Source organism: Mytilinidion resinicola (assembly GCF_010093595.1).
Source record: "Mytilinidion resinicola strain CBS 304.34 unplaced genomic scaffold BDZ99scaffold_9, whole genome shotgun sequence".
Taxonomy (NCBI): Eukaryota; Fungi; Ascomycota; class Dothideomycetes; order Mytilinidiales; family Mytilinidiaceae; genus Mytilinidion; species Mytilinidion resinicola.
The window spans coordinates 1,693,688-1,715,276 of NW_022985445.1; the positions used below are offsets into that span (position 1 = coordinate 1,693,688).

The following is a 21,589-nucleotide window of genomic DNA, read 5'->3' on the forward strand; positions in this document are numbered from 1 at the left end:
GAGTGTGTGGTGCGGCGGCTGGAAAGCTGTGCAAGAAGTCCATCTTTATAGGTAGAAGTGTGAGGGTCTCGATCGCGCAGCGCTGTTGTTCTGGTGAATGTTCAGAGTTTCTTGATAGATAGTGAATCACTTCTGCTCCGCGTCCGCATCGCGTAGTGCAGGGGTCCAACACGAGGCGTAGCCTTAGTAGAGTGAAGCATTTCACCACAATTAGCTTGCGCCGCTGCACTAACTGTTATCGCCTCAAGGCGCCCCTGGCTACTCGACTCCGAAGCTTTTATTGATTGGAAAGGGTCTGAACGACAGGTCGATAGCAGGGACGGCCTATTCACGTTGTAAACGTTAGCATTGCGCAGGGAGCTTTTTTCTACACTAAAGCACATCGAGCCACGTCAAAACAGTTCAGTCATTTGTATTCACACTGATAGGATAGCTCTGATATAGGTGGTTGATATGCTAGATTACCTGGTAACCATGTGAATGAGGTTCTGGAAGCAACCAGTTCGACGACGTGTTTGATTGGTGCGACGACCCCCGAAGGTCAGATCTGATTCCGTAATCTGACGCTCTATTCAGACGTTAGTTTTCCCGGGAACAAATAATGGTAGAATTATTTCCTTTGTTTAGCTTGACCTTTCATTTTAGACATGTCGTTTCCATGATGATGACGCTGTATGAGGTAGCCCCGTATGTCCAGCACGCTGCGGAAAGTATGTTGCGTTTTGCAGCTCGCGGATTGCAGCGATGGCTCAGCTAGAGTCAATGGAGCTAGCTCCTCAGCTCCAGGCTCTTATCGAGGTAAGCATAAGTGGAAAAGGGTCATGTTAGCCCTTTTAATTTTTGAGCGACTCCGTTTGCCAATCTCCGATCAACTTCTTCCTCCATTCTAACGCTTCAAGACGGTCATTTGCGTCTTGACTGAAACACAAAGGAGTGTGGAAACTTTTGACTCCGGATTCTCCCATAATGGCCAATGTAGCCAGCCCGAGGTATGCGTGATAGAGGTCAGGTGGGTCTCCGGCTACTTTGCCAAACCCCCCTACTATGTGCTGTGTCTTGTCCAATAGATAGCGACGCAAAGAAGCGCGATCGATGATATTTAAATGACCGAGTACCTAAAAGCTTGGTGAGTGGCGAAGCGGCCGAGAAGGATTGAGTACCTACAGTCAATGCTCCGGTAACCCAGAAAGCGTAACATGTGTCTGCTATCTTATTACATCGTCCGTTCATTCCTGCCCATTGGAGAGAGTGTGGCAGAGGCCAGGTATCTTGCTGAGGTACTTCGCGCGGTTTGAGGGGGAAGCTAGATAATTTGACGAATGATGAGTTTGTTTGTGTGTGCGCAGCTTCTAATTCGTCTTCCGCAGAGTCATACAGGTCTTCTTCATCTAATATGGCAGTTTGGCGTGAAGCCAACCAATGCAGAGTAAGCGGAAGGTTGGTTATGCCCCGAATCACGTCGTCGTGTCGAGGGCCACTCGGCAACGAAGATTCCGGAAGGCGGCCTAGGAAATACAGAGCGGATATGGCACAATGAGTGAAGCCAGCTTGGTGTTTGTCAGTAGAGAATGGTGGGGGAGGAAGTGGGCATAGCACACCATGAGCTTCATGAAAGGGCGCTTCAGATATGCCACCATCATAGGACTGCACATTGGTCAGATAGAGTGGAAAAATAGAGCAGGTCGATTTCGATATCGTACCTCTGATATATTTATACATTGCACTAGCTTGTCCACGTCGATGTCGGGCACTCCGTCGACAGGACCGGTGATATATCCCCTCAACATGTAGCGTATGCCAGAACCAGTGTATCCAAATCTTGTGTCGTTCCCTCCTTCGATTCGGCCATCCTCCCCGAGTGTTTCCCCGAAGCCTCCTTCCGACCTCTGCATCTTGGTCAACCACATTAGGCATTCCCGTCTCTTCACCTTTTGAAGGTCGTCTCCAAGGACTATGAGGAGTCCCAGCGCGAAGAAGGTCGCAGGCACATTTGCCGGATCCCAGATCTTGTTCTCTTCGTTCCTGAGCTCGCCTAAATCGGTGCCTGGGAAAGCTCGGAAGCCTCCATCAGGATGCTGGCAGTGATATACCCAGTCGATGAAGCCCTGCCGCTCCTCGGCAGAGATGCCGCTGTCCAAGTTCCCGAGCAGGTCTAGTGCAGACACGATGAAAAACGCCAAGCTCATGCGATTTGAGTCGTTGGAGGTGTACTGCCACGGGAGGAACGTCTTCAAGCAGCGTCTCCAATAGTTAATGTGTCGCGTGTGGTTCAGCACGCTCTCCTCGCCGGTGAGCAGGGAAGCAGCTGACGGGGGCGGATCGTGGGCCATGCTGCCAGTATCGTGAAGTGTGTTGCTCAGCGGTGGATAGTGCTGATGTGGCTATTTCTATAGTTGAGACATTGCGACCAGGCGACGTGGTGGGACCAAAGGACGCCTGGACTCTGAAAATCGCCAAGGCTGACAGGCACCTCCTTCCCCAAGAGAGAGGCAGCTGAATGCTACTCCTGTCACCGGCTGAGGCTGAGCTACCCGCTCTCTCCTCCAGACTTCTTCACTCTTCATCTTTCACAGCGCCAGCATCCGACATCTGCTGCGCGCCCAGTGTAACGCCCGCGCACGTTCACGGCCACCTGTCGCCCACCCGATCAGCAGCCCCATCTGCTCCCGTATTGACGCCCCAGACGCCTAGGTCTCACGCTCATTACCTACCCCTACTTTTCTCTGGCATAAGCTGCCCCCTTTGCACTCTAACCCTAGACCACGTTGTCTGGATTGGCGGCCCTCTGCATTCCACAATATGGCTGGCTTCGCAACATCCTTTTGGTCTAGCGACTATGCTGGCGGTATGGACTATCGAAATATCTTCCAGAACTACGCTGACTTGTCTAGGCTTGGGCGTTCTATTCGGGAAGCTCCAGCAGGGCGTGCAGGAAAACCAGCAGATCCTCAATATAGCCCGCCTGCGCGCTGACGCTGAAGACACCTATGGACAGAGCCTGGCTACGATTGGCCCAGCAACAGACCGCATCCCTGGTGGATTCAGTAGCGATGAGGGCGCAAGTACACGGAAGGTGAGAGGTCTATACACGGCTCTGGAAACGTTGCGACTGACCCCGGACAGGCTTACGAAGGCGTGCGCGGCGAGATGGACGCAGCAGCGAACAGCCATCGCAAGATCGCTTCCAATATCAGAGAGCTAGTCGTGAACCCTTTCAGTCGCTGGTGCGAGGCACACGCTGCTCGGGTGCAAAATTCCCAAGACGACCTCCAATCGCGAATCAAGATACACGACAAGCAGGCAGATGCTGTTCGCAAGTTCCGCTCTCAATACTACAACAAGTGCAGACTGGTGGAGGACATTGAAGAGGAAGATAAGCTTGCATTCCAGGATCCTCAGAGCGAATCGGCCACGAGCCCGAAGATCAAGAACATCCCCACCATCAAGATGTCAGAGCCGGATGAGGCTGAGCAGGAGCCAATCGATATTGGCGACGAAACATATCAGCCAGAGCAGGTCAAGCGGATACTCACTCATATGCTGGAGAACATCAAAATCGGAGAGACCAGGGTTCCAATCTTGGGTACCTACCAGAATGTGTCCAGCGGTGCCGACATCACGGAATATATCCAGAAGCACATGAACGCCTCTAGTGTCAGCTATGCCGAGAGAATCGGACAGGATATGGTGAACAACAACTTCCTGAGGCTCGTGGGCAACGTGGGCAACACCTTCGCCAACAGCACGCGGATGAACTATCAGTGGAAGCCGATTGTGTTCCAAATCACCGGCATCCCTGAAAAGAAACAGCCACTTGTTCGTTCCTCTACCACTATGTCTTCGGAAAGCGTTGATTCCCCAGTTGGAGCTGTGGGAGAGTACTTGGCTGGGTGGAACCCCTTGAACAACCCGTACCCGAACGAAACCCCAGCCGAGAAGCTTCGACGAGAGGCGAGAGAGTCTGACGATCGGTACAAGGCATCTGTGCGAAAATTGGACTCTCTGCGCTGCAACCTAGAAGAAGCAATGGTTGATCATTTGAAGTTCATGGAGCGATGCGAATTGGACCGACTAAAGGCGATCAAGTCCGTCATTCTAGACTTCTCAGGTGCCATCAGCAATGTTATTCCGAGCTTGCAGAGCACGGTTGACAACATGATGCTTTTCCAGGAGACGGTGCAGCCTCTGGGCGATTTGAGATACCTCCTTGAAAATTACAGGACCGGCCAGTTCGTTCCTAGGGTGCAGACATATGAGAATTACTACAACTCTGTCGATGGTAAGAGACACTTTAGTCGTGTCTTGATTTCCCGCTAACAAATGCACAGAGCAAACTTTCGGTGTGGATCTTGAGGCGCGGGCTAGGTCCGACAGGAAACGTGTCCCTATCATCGTGACTACTGTGCTCACATTCCTCGATAATCGTAAGTTTATGAAGGCCTACTTCAAGACTCTCCGCTCACTATGTCGTAGATTACCCAGATCTCGAAGGCGACGAAGCACGACGAGGAATATGGCTGGTCGATGTTCCTCTAGCAGCAACACACGCGCTCCGAGCGGCAATAAACACCGGGAAATCGATCCCGCAAGATGCCTTTGATAAATTCGAGGTTCCCGTCGTGGCTAGTGTACTGAAACTGTACCTTCTAGAGCTCCCAGGTAAAATATCCTCGAAGCAATTGCGCCATGACTTAGACGCTGACATGTTCTAGATTCTTTGGTTTCTTCGCACGTCTACGAAATCATTAAAACGATCTACAGCACCACGGCAACCGACGCAAGCGAGGAGACACGTATATCAGTCATCCAATCCACTCTTGGCCAACTTCGCCTAGCCAATATTGCCACCCTCGATGCTATTACGACACACTTCACCCGTCTAATCGAGCTCACTTCGGCAGACGAACAGTACATCGCTGCTCTGGCACAGACACTGGCGCCATGCATCCTCCGCCCACGCCAAGAATCCAGCTTGACGATGAACGAGCGCTACGCCTACCGCCTAATTCGCGATCTCTTCGCCCACAAGGACGCCATCTTTGGCGAGCTGAAGAGAGCCAGCACGCTGACCCACTCCTCATCTGGCGCGAATCGACCGCGTGCCATCAGCACTGATGAAAGCAACAGGCGCGCACACATGGAGGAGCGTCAGCGCGCTATAGCCGCCAACCGCTCCCGTGCTGCGTCTCCGGCTCCGTCGCCACGATCTCATCGTCGCGACCGAAGTTCAGGAGGCCCGGAGACTCGTTTCCCGGTCGCCACGTCCACCGCTTCGCCTACGGAGCGGAGAGGCACTGGCGGCGCGGCGCGTAACTCGCTCGAGGTGCCTGGAGGCGCGGATGCGACCCCAGTGGTTGACGGGAACAAACCCAACGGCACAGCGGGGCTGTCGCGGAAGCCGATCGAGAGGGGCGTGCAGTTGGAGGACAAGCCTATGGATGACTAGTCGAACATGCTTGGATGGTGTTTGCAGATTGGCGGTAGTCGGCGAGGAACGAGTGTGAAAGAGTGAGTGCGGTGGGAGAAATTTGGGCTTTGAAAAGGTGTGGTCATTGAGGGAGTCCGATTTTGGGGAAGGGATGGGATCCTCTTAATGTATATCATTGTAGCCTCTTTTAGCGGAGCTTGGCGAGTGATATCATCTGGCTCTTTTTTTGGTCGGGTCAATGGATAGCGATGGTGTTTGTTGTGTTTGAGTAGATGGGGTGCGAATGTGAAGGTGTTTGAGAATTTCTGGGAACTGCTATCCTGACGCATGATTTGATGTGATCGAAGTGATTGAGCAACTAATGCGAGCTCTAAAGCAACTTCTTACGCTCCCAGTAGGACATAAGCTTATGCTGCTCTCTTTTGCCGTAGGTCACAACCTCTCTTCTAGATTTCTCATGATATGCTAACTACCCAGGACGAAATGGAGTAACAAGACATTTCTAAGCGTTTGGGACCGCGCTAACCTGCGATGTCTTGACCCTCACATCCTTTTTCGATTGCATAATGGTGAGTGTGAGTGAGTGCACAACCCTGTATCCAGTCACTGTACTTGCATTTGCGAGGGCGATTAAAGGGTGATGGCGATGTATAGTCATGGAAATCAAGAAGTAGAGCCGGGTGCAAACCACTACATGAACGAGATCCTCCCCCGAATCATCAAAAGGGGCCATACTACCAACCTCGACATTCCCGTAACTCATCATTACGAGCCCGTTCTTCGCCCTCCAACTCTGGTATGTACAACTGGATGCTGATAGTCCACACCAAAAACCCAAAAATTGACAAAGCAGCGAAACCTTGGAAAAAAACCCACACACGAACTAGGTAGAACACAGGTTTGGCCCACGCCGTCTTCTCCATCTCTTCCGGATCTTTGATGATGTGCTGAAGCACCACAAACAGTGGCGCAGGTAGGCGGATTATAAGCGTATGAGAACTTCTCTGATCTAAGCTCTCAAGGACTTTTAAAATGTTACCGATGGTTTTTAAGAGCACGCCGGAGCGCTTCAAAACGATAGTGGGCGAGTGTGTATGCGCTAGAGTTTAGGTAAAGGCATCGTACGAAGCGCTTCGCCTTCCTTAGCCCCAGCTAGGTATCTTCTTTCGCCAAATTCATACCTCGGCCTCCGTCATCTATCCCATCCACCCATACCTCGTCCGGCGCGCACGAGGAGTGGCCACTGTTGTCGTACAACGCCGAATTTACGCTAGTGCAGTAGGTTCCCGTGTCCAGGATGCGCTGCGGATAGTTCTGGTCCGGCGTGCGGTAGTAATTGACGTTGTAGACGGGAGTGGGCGGGGAAGGGAAGCAGGCGTGCATAGGCAGGTAGGAGACGCTGCAAACGTGCTCCAGGGCGGAGAGGTATCAGGTGCCGTTGCGGCGGAGGGCGAAGCCTGTGAGAGAGAGGCTGGTGGGGCGTAGGGTGGCAATGATGTTATCGTTGCGGGGATCGAAGGGGGGAAGACGTTAAGATTGAGAGTGCTTGGGTGCAGCTAGTTCCTTATATGACGCCTGAGGTAATGTGATGCTGGTTGAGGCAACGAAACAGACGCTGTTGTGGGTACTTGTGCTAAGGTCTAGAGCTGGCGAGGTCGAGTCGTGGTGGTTTGAACGAGGCTTGCGTGAGGGCGGTGGCTTTTCAGAAATAGCTACGGTTTCAGAGCGCCTCTTCGTTATCCTCTCGGCGCAAGGAGTCCTGTCGGGTGCAGTATCCGGGCGGTGGATAGGGAATTTGCTGGAAACCGTCATATGAGACGAACTCTTCGTTGCTGCAATCGTACCACCTCCTTGAATTTTCCGATGGTTGTCTCTACAACCATAAAACCTATTCGGGACGCAAAATCTCCCTCGGTCTCGACAGCCATGAGGAAGATCCATGAATCTAATTCGCAGCTTCCGAGCAGTAATAGCTGACACTTTCCTTCACTAAACGCATCCGTGATGTCTTTGCCATTAGTCGGATCCCGCAATGGGAAATACCCTGCTGAGAATTTGCTAAAGAGCATGAATTCTATAAAAGAAGATCCTTTCGTAAAAGAAGTATTAGGGTGGTAGACCAGTAAGTCCGTGTGAAGTACACGAGGGTGGGGAAAATCTAGACTCGAGGTTGTATGGAGAAAGTGGCTGAATTCCGTAAGACAGCCTGGCTGGCATTCTAGATAGACATCTTTGATATGAGAAGAGAGGGATTCAAAATCGGGCACTGAGCGGATGTGGAAACCGCGAGGACCACTCCATGAGGTCCATGACCACGAGGGAAAATCTGATCTACGATTTGGTCTAGTCCCTAGTCCTTGATAGTTTGTCCATAGTAATCCAGACAGGAGAGACGTATAAGCATTCTCTTTCGCTGAAAGTCCGCTTAGAAAGGGAACTCCCCACAGATGATGCACGCCAAACTCACGCATTTCCGGAGACCTCTCATAGTATCTCGCAATCCCTACAAATGCCCTGAGCGAGTCTTCTTCATAGCTCAACACTCGCTTAGAATACTCCTCGATATGTGACTGAAATTCCAATGATTTTGGGACAGGGGATTAGAGGTCCGTAAAATCGCGGCCGCCTGAAAATAAGCCTGTGCGCTGGGGTAGCTTCGTCTTTGCTTCCCATTCTTCGTTCGAAATCATGCCGAGGTAACCGTGTGACTTAGCTTCGTAAAAATGCCTAAACCTGCATTCGAAATATAGCTGTTCGTCCGTGAAAACTAAACATCGTAGTGACAGTACGGCTTCTTGATATGTCCACCCCCTCGTAGACCACTTTGAAGACCTTATAGTTTCATGTGGGTGACCCATAGAAGAAACTACTGCAGTGTTTCCAATCCTTACGACTGGCTGGCGTTTTCTTGGCGTCTTTCCCACCCCAGGTAATCTGTCCCCGAGAGCGGCGACGATGGTAAGATCCGCTCCTGCATATATTGCATCCATCTGGTTGATTTGATGGTGCTTATCGCCCGGGTCATTTTGGTCAATACAGTATTTGTCCACCCATAGCCACTTGTAACCAAGAGCTTTAGCAGCCGTTATGGCGTCCGAAATGATGTCGGGAATGTTTTGTGGTAACCGCAAGCAAAGGTCGATCCACACTACCCAAAGGCCCTTTATGGTATTTAACGAAAGATACTGCATAGAGCTGTTTAGGTGTGACGTGCGCGTCTTGTTCAGGGATCAATGATAACTAGAAATTGCAGAGCTCACAACCATTCTTCGGTAGTGGAAGTTCGGCAATGAAAATGCCATTTCGATTAGTTGGGGGGGCCTGAAGTAATTCTGCATCCAGCTCTAGAACTTTCTGAAAGTCAATCAGGTGACACCAATCGCATATATACACAGCATCTTTAGTTGTCTGATGTGGTTGATCAGACGTGGGACCCGACTGGAAAGACACGAGGCTAGTCGGAGCATCTGAGGATGAACTTTTCTCGAACTTCACAGGAGGTTTCGATGTCTGAAGAGTGTTTAGTATTTCTTAGTGACAGATGTTACGGTTGAAGTGGCTAACCTGAGAAGGCCGTGCCGACTGCCGGTGATTGATAACAGCACTCTCCTGGATCTTCCTAACCAGCCTCTTGGCAGTCCAGAGGGTCTTGTCATTCTGCTCGGCCATGGCTGTTGATGGTTCTCTTGCCTGGGAAGTATGCGTTTAGGGGCCCAGGAAAACTTAGGAACCCAGGAAAGGCTGAAAGCAATGTGAGGATTGACGTCCGGTCCGGCCCCTCCCCTCGTGTCCTTACAAGCTAAATGCCCAAGTCCAGTTTCAGGTGGATATGAGCTTCAAGCTGTATGGTATGAGCGTTGAGTAGGAGAGATGTTGGAGACACAATCCATCTCAGCGAGTTCGTCGTGGGAGCTGAGTTGGCGATACCATAAGCAAGGTTGAAATGGAAGGCAGCAGTGCGGCACAGCCACATTGCCGCTCATGGTCACTGCATTGTTCCACGACGTCGAGCGGTTTTCATGAAGCTCGGCAAGGCTGTCAAACACTAACGACGGCTAGCGTCAGAGCATACAACACTCCAAGCACAGCTGAAGACGGGATCGGTAGAGCATAGTTTCTTATCATAGCTTTCGTTTCTAGCTACATATCCTATATAAATATCTCAGTTCCTCGTCCCATTCCATGCATCCCAACATCATCCCTTCCCTTCCCTTTCCCCCTAATGAGCGTCCAATTGTTACCATCGCTATGCAAAACCGCTTAATGCTGGAACAATCTCCAATCCAATCCATTACTCTTCTTTCAAAACACAGCCCCAACCCGCCCGATTCTTCATTCTCGTTAAAAGAGGCCGTAAAGTATCTGATCCCGATCACATACCCTCGAAAGAAGCGTAAACGTAGAAGCGAAGAAACGACAGAAATATTTCGCAATGCTAAGAAGGGTATATGGACAAGGAAACCGCAAACAATGAAACACGCTAATATGATGCACTCGAGATCCGAAACACAAATGAATGAACGAGGTCGATGATAGGACCTCTTCTCTATGCAATTTTGGTTTTGACTTGGGAGGGATGAGGGGCGTTTACATGTCAGCACCGTTGATGTTGACCTCGTACCCGTCTCCCTTGGCCTTGAGGGCTTTCGCGAGCATGAGCTCGCGCATCCAGTCGATGCGCTCGTCGCGCGTCTTGACGGCGAAGTGATGCGTTTTGCCGTGCGGCACGATGCGCTTCGTGGTCCTACCGTCCTGGAGCGCCTGGGGCACGAGCTGGAACTCGAAGGCGGTGTCTGGCTTGCTCTGCTGGTGAGAGGTAGCCAGGCGGAGGGCGCGGAGCTTAGCGGAGAGCTTGTTGGAGGCGATTGAGGAGCAGCCGACGGCGTAGTCGTCGACATCGAGACGCTCCAGGGCGCTGGACGTGGGCAGCTCGTTGGGGTGCATGGCGAGCTGGGTGCCGGTGAGGCGGACGTGGTGGTCCTGCCACTCATGGCGGAGCATTTTAGTACGGCGCTTCTTCATCCAGCCGGCATGGTTGACGCCGTCGTACTGGAAGCCGCCCTTGGCCTTAGCCTTGACGGTCTTGCATTCCGAGGCTGCAGAGTCGGAGCCCTCTTCATGCAGGGTGTCCGAGTCGCCGGACGAGCTGATGTTTTCGCTGAGGTCGGCGGGTTCGAAAAGCTCGGCTTCGTGGACCGGTGGTAGTGCGAAGGAAGGGCGGCGCCAGTCGGCTCGGGATGTGGTGCGCTGGATCGGGTCACGGTACTGCATGTCGGGTGGTACCGACTGGCTGGTGTCACGGGAAACGGGGCCCACTGGAATGGCGGTGACGGGCACATCCATCTCAGAGAAGGGAGTACCGAATCGGTAGACGCCACCCGGCGATGCGGTGCGGCAAGGAGAAAAGGCACTATCGGGTACAGGTACCACATTCCTGGGCTTGCCTTGCGGGGCTGCAGACATCGAGCGGGGGATGTTGAGTTTGGGAAGGGTCTTGAGGTTGTTGTGAGGGGCCGGAGTGAACTCTGGTGGATGTAGTGGGGGAGCAGAGAAGTCAGTGTCTGGGAAGTATGACTGGCGGAGTGGATGTGGGTGGGATTGTGGTTGTTGGGGTTCGTGGTATGCTGGGACTGATTGACAGCGGGATGGGAACATCTCGAATGGTGGAGTTGGCGGCGCTTCGATTGGTGTCAATGTGTCGTACGGCTCGTCGAGATGCTGCAGAGACAGGAAGTTCTTCACGTTGTCCTGTGGGTCGCGTTGCTCGAGGTGCTGGAGCAAGGAGAAGTCGGGTAGTTGACCAGGTCCGAGGACATCTGATGAAGCGACAACTGAGGGAATGGCATCTGATGTGGGACGGTAGGCATTGTCACGGTAGACGTTCTCGACGACCTTGTTAGCAGACTGCGGGTTTCCTGGATCTCCAGCGACGAAGATGTGGCCTCCCTTTTCCGGCGAGATGGGGAAGCCATGTTCCTCCTGCAACCGTGCCAGCTGACGTTGTTGTTTTCTCCATTTGGCACAACGCTCTCCTTTGGCGCACTTGTGGGGCTTGGGTAGCAGCTGTTCGATGGCAACAATAGACACCGACTCCATGGGAGTGACGATCTCGTCCATCAGTCGGTTCTTGCGTCCCTTGCGTCGCCTGGCACCACCAGGGGTAACACCCTCATCTCCTGAACAGTCACGGTCCGGATTCCTGCTCTTCGACCGCTTGCGACTCTTTGACCTCTCCCTAGCGCCAGTGCAAGGTCGGCTGATGTCTTGGAAAGGGGTGGGAGCAGGGGCAATGGGCGAAATTAGCCCCTCGCCAGCCCTGAGAGAGTCGAGCTGGTTCCAGAGCTGATGTCGCTTGCCGAATGATTGGATTTCCAGCTCTTTAAGATCGTCGAACTGGAGATCGAGGAGCACGGCGCCAGTGATGTCGTGCGCCTCGAACCTGCTGATGACGTCCGACTCGAAGCCATTCTGGTACATCCAGGTGGCGACCTCGCGAGACGTCCATGATCGAACCTCGGCGGTGTCAAGGTGGGCTACCGCGTTGGCGAGGCTGTTGTACTCTTGCTGGGGAACGACAGTGGAGGGTGACAGAGAGCGGAACGCAGTCCCCACTCGCGATGGCGGCTGCTTTGGTAGTAAAGGAGACAATTGCAGAGTCACGTCGAAGGAGAAGTCACTTGAGACTTGGGATGCGCGGAACAGATGCGGTCCTTTGGGTCCAGAGATAGTTGGCTTCATGACCTCGACGTCGAAGTCGAACACAGTCCGGCGGTTGGACTCCGGGTCCTCGGGCGTGTGCACTTCATCGAGCGTTGAGATTGTTGTCTGACTTCGCCGGCTCTCGTTCTGGATAGGTCAGTATATTCCATAGTCGCACCAAAACGGGCACTTACCGAGTTGAAGCTGAACTTGGGCGAGAACTCCTCAAAGTCGCTGGAGTCATCGTCGTCGACGTCAGTGTCGAATATCTCCGTGGCTTCTGATAGCGGGCGCTCCCGCGACGTGCGCTGGGTAAAGAGAGGCTGTAGCTTTCCTCGCTGGAACATCTCGCTGCGCTCCAGCGGCGTGATGGGGGTCATGGCCTGCTGCGACGCTGTGAGCAAGGCAATTGGGTGCGCGAGGGGTGGGGTCCTACCATGACTGTGGGGCGAGTGCCGATTGTATAGTGAGTGTCGAAGACGTTTAGACTAATGACCGTAGTACCGCTCTATCATGGTATGTATGCACGCTCAGACAGCAAAACAGCGAAAAAACTGAACTCGCCGGGCGAGGGCGCAAGCGATGTTCTTGTAGAGCTGACGCAGCGGCGCAGCCATGGGCTATCCTAGGGGCCGTCCTGGGGGATGCTTGGGCAGCGAGAGAGGGCACACTCGAGTTTAGCTGCATGAAGTCGCTGGTGCGCACATCGCTGGGGCCGTTGAGCCAGTCCGCGACCACAGGCTGGGCCCTCCGCAGCACTCGCAGCCAATCCAGCGCCGGGGGATTCCCGCCCGCACCCTGTTCTGGCGGTTAGACAAGGCCGGTGGTAGGGCGGCGCGAGTGCAGCCGCTGATTCGCGCGGTGTTTCTCTCTGTACTCCATTAATAGCACACTAAAAGCGTCTCTATCGGACACAATGGCCGCTAATTCAAGGGTGTTGCCGTGCTCGCTTCGCGCGGCCGTGACACTTCCCGCATGGCATCGCGATGCCACGACCACGACCATTTGCCCGTTCCGACGGCTGCACCACCGACGCACAGTGCGCTGGAACTCATCGTGCACCTCGAGAATGCACGCCTGTGCTGGCAGCGTCGTGGCCCGAGGTGGCCGGCAGCGCCCTTCATCAATCCTGCTCGGGCGAATTGGCCCGCCTCCTCTTTGCTCCTGCGCATGAATGCCCCGTCCAGTATCCCGGCGCCGGCTCGGGAGGAGCGGTCAGAAGATCGCGCTCTGCTCGCAGCCTAATCGGGGCAGAGGATGGACCCCTACCCGACGTCGAATCTAGCGCAGGATCGGCGAGATTCGAGATGTGGGCGAAATCCTGGTTTGACAGACGACGGCCGGCACAAGCGTGAGATCCGTCTGCGCTATCACAGTGCCCAGATGCGTGAAGCACACGCCTCATGCAGCGAACAGTATTGGAACAGTCGGTCCGGTAGGAATGCCATGATCTGATGGACTGGAACCATCGTCGCGCCTGCGGACTCCCGCGTTCGCAGCTGCACCCCAGCCCGCACGGTGCGTGCTGCTCAATTGATAAGATATCGGTTCTCACCATTGCTGCGAGGCCTCGAGAAAGCGACCGCCGCTAGAGACTCCGTCCTCGTGTGCAACACCACCACCTCTCGTGCTACGTTGCGAATCACATTGCCATCAGCATGCAATGGCCGCCTCTTCGGCTGCGTGTTGCAGAGCCTGCTGCAACGGCCCCAACGGTCAAAGACGGCGCCCAGACCGCCATTCGACGAAGCACCTCCACGACCTTCCGGATCATGCTGTGCTCCAGCTCGGATACCACTTCATCTATGCCAGAGCCAACCGCTCCACGCAGAGGCATCCACACGGCCCTCACATGACTGGCGGCCAATGCGGGCGTTGATCTTTTTCGCTCCTCGTGCTCAGCTTCCACGGCAAAGATGACGAGGCATTTACAAACAGCACGAATCAAGACGTCGCGATGCCTGGCTTCCGCCACCTGCGCACGAGAACCGGTTGAAGGATTGCCTCGCCTGTCAAAAACGTTGCGTCTCGGCTTCACAAGGGCCATACGGTGCAACGAGGGCGCAACTACGACACCACCTGCGCCGATTGAGTGCGCGGCCGTCTGAGTGGCCCGACGAGTTTACCGGGTGTTCAGAACGATGAACTTGCGTCTCTTTTCGATTTCCGAAAGCGTGTTGAGGCGCCCATGACAGTGGGAAGAAAGGTACACAAGCCTACGAGGGATGAGCTATCCGTGAAAGCCACGCTGGCGGTGTGGTCCAAATCCTCCATGTCGAATCCAGATGCATCGCGTGCTGTGGAGGATTGCGACGGCTTGCTGCGTCGGCTGGGACGGCTTCACTCCGCTGCTCTCGTGGCCGTACTCGGCATGCGACTCCCACTAGCTCAGCAGATTTGAGACATTATCGTGAGGAGGTGCTGCTAGATCCTCCTCTCACACGGCTGGACCAGACGTTGGGAAGGGTACGGGCTTCCGTGATAAGAACTGGCCGACGCGAGTCGCCAGCCGGCTTGGAGCGGAGACTCGAGAGTCGGGCAGCCGTAGTCCAGCTCAGGTGATCTCGAGTCAGGTGGGGATGTAGTCAGTACTTGAGGCCTCCATTCGCAGCGGCGGGCGATGGTGAATTATTGGATATTCCGTCGGTACCCAATGGGCCAGCAGAAGAGACGAGCATTTCTCGAAGGAGCACGCTCCCCAGTCGCAGCTAATTATGGGCATTTGGCTTGCCAAGGTGAGTGGTCGGGCGTGCGAGGCCCGGTGATGGTTCCATCCAGCCCATCACAGGCGCGAAAGAAAGAGGGTTAATTTGCAGCCTTTTAAAATAGCAACAGCACGGCTGCACACGGCTGCAAGCAATCCAGCCGAGAGAGCGCCCAAAGCCCGATCCCAGCATCCCCACATGCGCGATAAGCCCTATCATTGGCCCGCCCGCGGCACGCCCCGGCCTGCATGGCACCGGCGCTAGGCTGGCGCTAGTGTCACTAGGGCCGCCAGGGTAAACGGGACGACCAAGATGCAAAGCTTGTCCATGCACCACTCCTCTTCCGTCACCGCTGGCAGCCATTCACATCTGCCGCCCGCGTGAGGCTAGCCTCCTCGCGTCCAAGGGCACGCCTCCAGCGCGCAAGGCGACGCGAAAGGCCGCCCGCGCTGTCCCCTTCCGTCGCCTCGTCCGCCGTCACGAGCACGCATCCTCATTGCCAAGGACCTGCCTTTTCGGACGAGCAGATTCTGCTCTGTATGGTGGAGATGACACCATCTCTCCGGGCCCAGAATCGCGACCCTGGGATTACCTCGTCGGACCTCCCGCCGAGCACGGGAGCACCAAGTGTGCGTTGAGCATGCGAGGGACAGGCAAGAGACGGGTCCTGGCGACACATCTCGGACGGCCACCTGCTCCGGACAGGCACCGCGTCGTTCATGCGCAATGGAGGCACGGTGGGTAGGTGGTATGGACCGGCCACGCTAGACGGGAAAAAGGTGGCATACCGAACCCGCAAAAGCTCTCCCGCTCCAACACTGGCCTTGACAACAACGTCAGGACCAACTCAACTCAATTTCATACCGTTAAATCTAAGCAGAATTCCTCTCTCGTGAGCGCCAGTTTGCCACTGCTTGGGGTGCTTTAATGTCTTTGAAAAAAACCTGCTGTGCCGCCTTGTCCATGGCCTGTCGACGACGTGGGTGGACAACTTCATATGGCCTTGGCAATACTCCAGCATCAATGATCGCCGCACACAATCTCGAGCAACGGCCGGTCCGGCCAGTTATCGCAGCCGCTGCAGGTGCTCCCCGGACGCCGCCCGCTTTCGGACGGGAGCTCTGCATGCTCTGCTGATGTTGCGCGGTGGGGGAGGCTGTTTGCGCACCGTGCGGCGAGGGTTTTCACAGGGCCCTTCGCGTTATCGGCGCTCAGATGCTAAGAGCTCCTTTGGGAGCATTAGCTTCTGCAATTAGATCAGCGAGAGTGCCAGGGGGTGCCAGCCGATCGATTCTCCCCATGTCGCTCCTGTACCCCTCTTGCGCACCGTCCACCAGGTGGTTGTGCTGGCGGCTCGCAGGCAAAAATAGCTCCTCCCAGCAAGAAAGACTGCTAATTTGACTTGGCTAGTGACTACCCGGGACTGGCGTGGGATCCTTCACCCAATCAGCACCCCCAAATGGTACCTAGAAACTGGTCACTCTCCACCTCGAGTGCTGGCCTGCAGGACGAGTTGGGGGTCCCGCCTGGCCGTCTCCAAGAATAGAACAGAATCGATCATGGCATTTTGCGATCTATCTGCTCGTTTCGGCCCATATAAGGTACTATCCCTCCAGCACTTGTCGACTCCACGCCACGGCAGACCAAGTAATTTGCTACCTTTCCTTCTCCTCGAACTCGCTGGTCGACTTTGAGCTTTCTATCTTTAATTAAGAGCAACCCGGTCGCGCCTCACATCCTGTCCTTTCGCTCCCTCCCGCGCTGCGCGTTATTAGTCGTTTTCCCCGTACCGCATTGTTTACTGCCTTATATCCCCACTCCCCCGACCCGACCACCTTCATGTCCTCCTCACATCTTGCCTCCGCTGGAAAACAGTCTGCAACCATGGTCGGCACCAACACCCAAAACCAATCCAAATCTCAAGCTGCAAAGATGCACAAGCGATCGCGGTCAGGTCAGTGTTTCCCGCTCCCGCTGCACCTGCAGGGATCCCGCGCTTGGACGTCTCTGCTAACACCCGCACAGGCTGCTTCACCTGCCGTCTACGAAGGAAGAAGTGCGATGAGGGCAAGTCGTCCTGCAAAGCCTGCAAGCATCTCGGTTTGAAGTGCGAGTACAAGCGACCCATGTGGTGGAGCAACAATGAGCAGCGCCGCCAGCAAAAGGAAGTGATCAAGAACATCATCAAGCGCACCAAGCTCAACGAGAAGACCTCGCAAGGCGTGCCGATGAGCGCAAACACTCCCCCGAGCCTATGCCACTCCCTTCCAACGTCAGACACCTACTCAGATGGCATTGGTTGCACGCGCGCCCCGTCGGTCGACTCGCAATTGTCTCTTGATTACAACTTCAACCATGTCGGCACTCCAGACATCCTCAGCTCGTCGATGATGCCTCCTCCAATGTTCGCACCAGTCTACCCTCAATGCGGGCAATTCGCGCCATACGAGGTTGACATCAAGACCGAAACCCAGATGTTCGTCAACGACATTCCCACACGACGCGACTCGACCATCTCCACTTTCAGCACATTCCAGGCACCGCCAGTTCCCGGCAATCAATTTCCCATCGAGAACTGGGTCCAGCAGGATTACTTCGAGAGCCGCCGCGAATCATTCGCCGAGGAGCCTTTGGACTTCAACTTCTTCGACTTCCCCCACGCCGGTTCTTTCAGCCCGTCCCACCAGGCCATGATCCAAGTCGACGACTGCGACAAGCACCTCTTGAACCATTTCATCGACAACGTTCTGCGCCTCATCTTCCCGATCCTCGAAGTCAACCAGCACGGTTCCACTCGATCTGATGTCATCCTCCCAGCGCTCGAGTCCAACAAGACGTATCTACACTGCTGTATGAGCATTGCTGCGATCCATCTCAAGGCCACGGAACGCATTCAGGGCGAGCAGATTGACAACGACATCATGCGCCACCGCTACGCGACCATCTCGGAACTATGCGAGGCGCTCAACCGCGACACTGACCACCAGCAGATCCTCGAGGCTACCCTTGGCATGATCTTCTTCCAGTGCTCAGTTGGCCGCCCTGACGATGCCCTTCCCGATATTCCCTGGCACCAGCATTTCCAAGCCGCTACGAGCCTCGTTCACAAGCTCGATCTCCCACAAACGCTCATTGGCATGAATGAGAATGCGCATGCGCAGCCTCCATTCAACATGACGCTTGCGGCTTGGATTGACATTCTCGGTGCTACAATGATTGGACGCGCTCCTGCTTTCTCTGATACCTACCGTGAGAAGCTCATCGCTCAGGCTCCTTCTGGTCTCAACGAACTTATGGGCTGCGACGACCACATCATGTACTTGATCTCAGAGATCGCATGTCTGGAGGCGCTGAAGATGGACAAGATGGAGGAGGTTCAACTCTGCGCTCATATCAAGATGATTGGCGACCAAATCAGCATGACGGAGCCCGGTCCACAAGCAGTTGGAAACGCCTACTCCTCGACTGGCGCAATTCGCCCGAAGCAACTGAGCCGCAACATGACTGCCGTCTTCCGCCTTGCGGCTCGCATCTACTTGTGCAGCTTGGTCCCGGATTTCGACCGCTCGCAACCTAGCATCGCCAACCTCGTTCACGCACTCACCGACGCCATGGACTTTATCCCCGCGGGCCCAGACGGCTTCGACCGCTCCCTCGTCTGGCCTCTCCTGATCGCTGGATCCGTTTCCTGCGCTGGCTCCACCTTCCGCAACATGTTCGCAGAACGCACGCAACGCCTCGGCGAAGCATCCGACTTTGGCTCCTTTGGACGAGTTAAGGAGCTCCTCAAGGATGTCTGGCGCATCAACGACGACGCCCTCGCTCGAGGCGAAAGGCAGAGCATCCACTGGCGGGATGTGATGCGGCAGAAGAACTGGGACTTCTTGTTGATCTAGAAGCCCTGGACTTCTTGCTCCCTTGATGGGAAAAGCGCATCCTGGTCTGTCCTGGACACCTCGAACTAACAAACGACCAAACACCCACTATCATTTTTCCTATCCCTGCATCAGCTTTGGTCGGTCAAAAAGCATACTTTCTTCATCTTGCATATACTTATTTTACGCTCTATACCCACTTTTGTAATTTTTCTTTTACTTGTTTTACCTCCCTTAGCTGGAGTGTGTTAGAATCAAGCATGGGCACTGGCGGCATATCCATGGGCGGCGTTTGGAACTACGATCATCGGTTACGATTATCCTCATCCATCCACATCATCATTACGAGGTTTACGGCTCGCATCACACATACCACGCCACCTTTTTCCTCTTTCTCTCTTTGTGGCTTCATGCCAGGGACAGCACCCGAGCAGGCGGGCGTGCGTCCGTCTTACATATGGGTGGATCGGCGGGTACGCTGCGTGGAACTAGTGCAGCTTCCACAGCAATGTATAATAGGCATAATCAAACATTCATCCAAAGAAGCAGCGAATCATTGAGTGAGCGTGAGGGCGTAACGCCCGTGATGGTGTTGCCCCTGCATTTAGAAACGTGTTGGATGCCAGCCTCAGCCCTGAGGCGCGTAGGAGTAGAGTGGTTTTGCGAAGCATGGCGGGGTTGCTAAGAATAACCAACCTTTGCAGAAGCGAGAGATGGCCAGCCAGGGCGTTTCGAAGGTGCACTCCTGGCACTCGAGACTGCGTGCACTGAAACCTACCGTTCTTCTCCTGCGGCCAGCCTTATCGACCACCACCGTATCTGATTTACCTGCATATCCGTTCGACTTGCTTGCACGTCACCCACGCAGAATACGGAGATAGACTACGAAGCGTGGCACCCCAGCGCGGTTCCTTGGCCGTAGGGCGAGCACCACCCTTCATTTCGACCTCATTTCGCAACCCCCGTGTCCCACGCGGCGGACCTCTATACAATATACCCCTCGCCGGCGGCCCATAACACGCCCTCCCTCCAACGTCCACCTCCGCCTCCACCCATCCGTACACTCTCTGCCACCCGACCACAAGCGCAATGGCGACCACCGCCCCCCGCCCCCCCTTCAACCCCGTCGACACCACCTCCGCTGCGCTCCCCGCGCACGACGAAGTCGAATCGCCGTCCCTCTCCTCCACCAACGCGCTCGCGCGCTTCGAGTTCGAAACCGGCCACGGGCGCGAGGGCACCAAGATCCTGATGGTGGAGTGGGAAGACTCGCCCGCCACGCGGCGCATCCGCGGCGACTGGCACGTGTCCTGGGAGGGCAAGTCGACGGTGCTGAGCGCCGACGATCAGCCCGCGGGCGACATCAACCGCATGTACTTCCTGCTGGCGCCGGGCGCGGCGGTGCCGCCGGTGGTCGTGCTGACGCACCGCCCGCGGAACGCGGACGAGGGCAAGGAGGTGGTGTGGCACACGAATCCGCTGCCGGCGATTTTCCCGCCCGAGCTAGGCGCGAATGCGCGCGCGGCGGGGAAGAAGGGGATTCTACATACGATTTGGGCGAAGAAGCGGCTGCAGGTGCTGAATCGCGAGATTGAGAGGGAGACGCGGGAGAATGGGATTGAGGGGATTGGGCTGGAGATGGCGAGCCAGGAGAAGGAGTGGATTGAGAGCACGTTCGGGGTGGCGCCGAAGCCGATGGGGCTGACGATTTCGCTCGCGGAGGCGGGGGGGATGGCGAGTTTGGGGCCGGCGAGTCCGAGGACCCCGGGCGGGGGGAGGTTGATGGAGAAGTTGAGGGGGTTGAAGCTGGGGACGAGCGAGAGGGATTTGGGGAACGGGGGGAAGGAGTTTGGGGGGATAGAGCTGTCGGCGAATAACCCGCTGAGTCCGGAGAGTTCGGATGTTGCGGTGAGTTCGTTTGCGGCGTTTAAGGGCGCGAATCCGCTGTCGTTGGCTGCGAAGCCGCCGCAGAGGCCGGTGGGAGGGGTGGGGATTGCGCCCCCGCACAGCATCGTGGCACAGCAGGAGAAGCAGCAGCAGGATCCCGGGATGGCGTCGTTGAATGCCACGTTTGCGTCGCCGAATTTCGAGTCGAGGGGCGCGCCGCTGCCGGATGATGATGATGATAGGGAAGATGGGCTGTTTGCGCTGCCGATTAGCCCTAGGAGCCCCGAGATGACAAAAAGCCCGTTCTCGTTTGCTCAGGGGGAGACGACGAAGACGGAAGGGGGACTGGCGTCGTGAGAGTATGAAGTGGTGCAGCGGATATGACTGATGAGGTTGGCTGATGAGTGCATTCTTATTGCAATGCATGGCGCGAGGGTGTCTGTTTTGTCGCTTCTTGGAGTCTATACGTGTCATGAGGGATGGGTCTACGAGGTGTTGTTGTGGATACCTAGATTACATAGCGTGCGGGTTTTGTGGTTCTGTGGTTTCTTGTGCTCCAAAGACTTTCTTGTATAGCTGGCTGGTTGCAAAGTCCTAGCCCGGGGTGGTTCTTGTGAGAAAAACGGCTTGCTAGGGAGGTCAATGGATATGGCATATCTTTACACTAGATCTATTCGTGATGAATGATGAATATGTGCGGACAATCAGATATGAGACGCAAGCAAGGTCTTCCGATATACCGGAAACGCTTATATTTATAAGTCGGTGAAGTCAAATTAAGCCCCTTAGATAGGTTTGAGCAGAAATCTGATGTAGCTAATTGTCGGTCGTGAAAACAATGTTCGCTAATAAAAGGACATATATATGGTGGTGTTGTCTCTCAGTGAAGCTTTTTGTTGGATTTATATGTGGATGCCTGATCAGGCCACTAGTGTGGCGGGCACGTGTGAGGCTCAAAATTTAGCGTGCGGGTTGATCGCCTCGCCAGCCGCCAG

The 21,589-nt window shown here is 55.0% G+C and overlaps 7 protein-coding genes across 7 annotated transcripts; 4 read left to right on the plus strand and 3 right to left on the minus strand.

Annotated features, from left to right (window-relative positions):
• Window positions 1-444: 444 nt before the first annotated feature.
• On the minus strand, window positions 445-2,330 carry BDZ99DRAFT_443270 (geranylgeranyl transferase type I beta subunit; the record flags this gene model as incomplete). Its single annotated transcript, XM_033717840.1, has 4 exons — window positions 445-1,115; window positions 1,165-1,547; window positions 1,599-1,644; window positions 1,701-2,330. 4 exons carry the CDS (start codon window positions 2,328-2,330, stop codon window positions 834-836), a joined length of 1,341 nt encoding a protein of 446 aa, XP_033577432.1. The 3' UTR covers window positions 445-833.
• Window positions 2,331-2,479: 149 nt separating this feature from the next.
• BDZ99DRAFT_463047 (Rho-GTPase-activating protein 8) lies at window positions 2,480-5,713 on the plus strand. The gene is made up of 6 exons (XM_033719992.1): window positions 2,480-2,845; window positions 2,892-3,073; window positions 3,124-4,279; window positions 4,329-4,424; window positions 4,474-4,659; window positions 4,713-5,713. Exons 1-6 carry the CDS (start codon window positions 2,800-2,802, stop codon window positions 5,444-5,446), a joined length of 2,400 nt encoding a protein of 799 aa, XP_033577433.1. The 5' UTR covers window positions 2,480-2,799; the 3' UTR covers window positions 5,447-5,713.
• Window positions 5,714-7,600: 1,887 nt separating this feature from the next.
• Window positions 7,601-8,632, minus strand: BDZ99DRAFT_463048 (HET-domain-containing protein). Its single transcript, XM_033719993.1, has one exon. The coding sequence runs from the start codon at window positions 8,617-8,619 to the stop codon at window positions 8,029-8,031; it is 591 nt and encodes a 196-aa protein (XP_033577434.1). The 5' UTR covers window positions 8,620-8,632; the 3' UTR covers window positions 7,601-8,028.
• Window positions 8,633-9,589: 957 nt separating this feature from the next.
• BDZ99DRAFT_416902 (SAM and PH domain-containing protein) lies at window positions 9,590-12,682 on the minus strand. Its single transcript, XM_033716803.1, has 3 exons — window positions 12,564-12,682; window positions 12,322-12,513; window positions 9,590-12,274 (listed from the first exon to the last, which is right to left on the minus strand). The coding sequence occupies exons 1-3, from the start codon at window positions 12,564-12,566 to the stop codon at window positions 10,016-10,018; spliced, it is 2,454 nt and encodes an 817-aa protein (XP_033577435.1). The 5' UTR covers window positions 12,567-12,682; the 3' UTR covers window positions 9,590-10,015.
• A 431-nt stretch (window positions 12,683-13,113) lies between these two features.
• BDZ99DRAFT_476632 (uncharacterized protein) lies at window positions 13,114-14,047 on the plus strand (the record flags this gene model as incomplete). Its single annotated transcript, XM_033722069.1, has 2 exons — window positions 13,114-13,478; window positions 13,669-14,047. 2 exons carry the CDS (start codon window positions 13,114-13,116, stop codon window positions 14,045-14,047), a joined length of 744 nt encoding a protein of 247 aa, XP_033577436.1.
• Window positions 14,048-16,475: 2,428 nt separating this feature from the next.
• Window positions 16,476-19,181, plus strand: BDZ99DRAFT_571045 (uncharacterized protein). The gene is made up of 2 exons (XM_033728056.1): window positions 16,476-16,786; window positions 16,858-19,181. Exons 1-2 carry the CDS (start codon window positions 16,672-16,674, stop codon window positions 18,726-18,728), a joined length of 1,986 nt encoding a protein of 661 aa, XP_033577437.1. The 5' UTR covers window positions 16,476-16,671; the 3' UTR covers window positions 18,729-19,181.
• A 615-nt stretch (window positions 19,182-19,796) lies between these two features.
• BDZ99DRAFT_386954 (uncharacterized protein) lies at window positions 19,797-20,951 on the plus strand (the record flags this gene model as incomplete). The annotated part of the gene is made up of 1 exon (XM_033715497.1): window positions 19,797-20,951. The coding sequence occupies one exon, from the start codon at window positions 19,797-19,799 to the stop codon at window positions 20,949-20,951; it is 1,155 nt and encodes a 384-aa protein (XP_033577438.1).
• Between the last annotated feature and the right edge of the window lie 638 nt (window positions 20,952-21,589).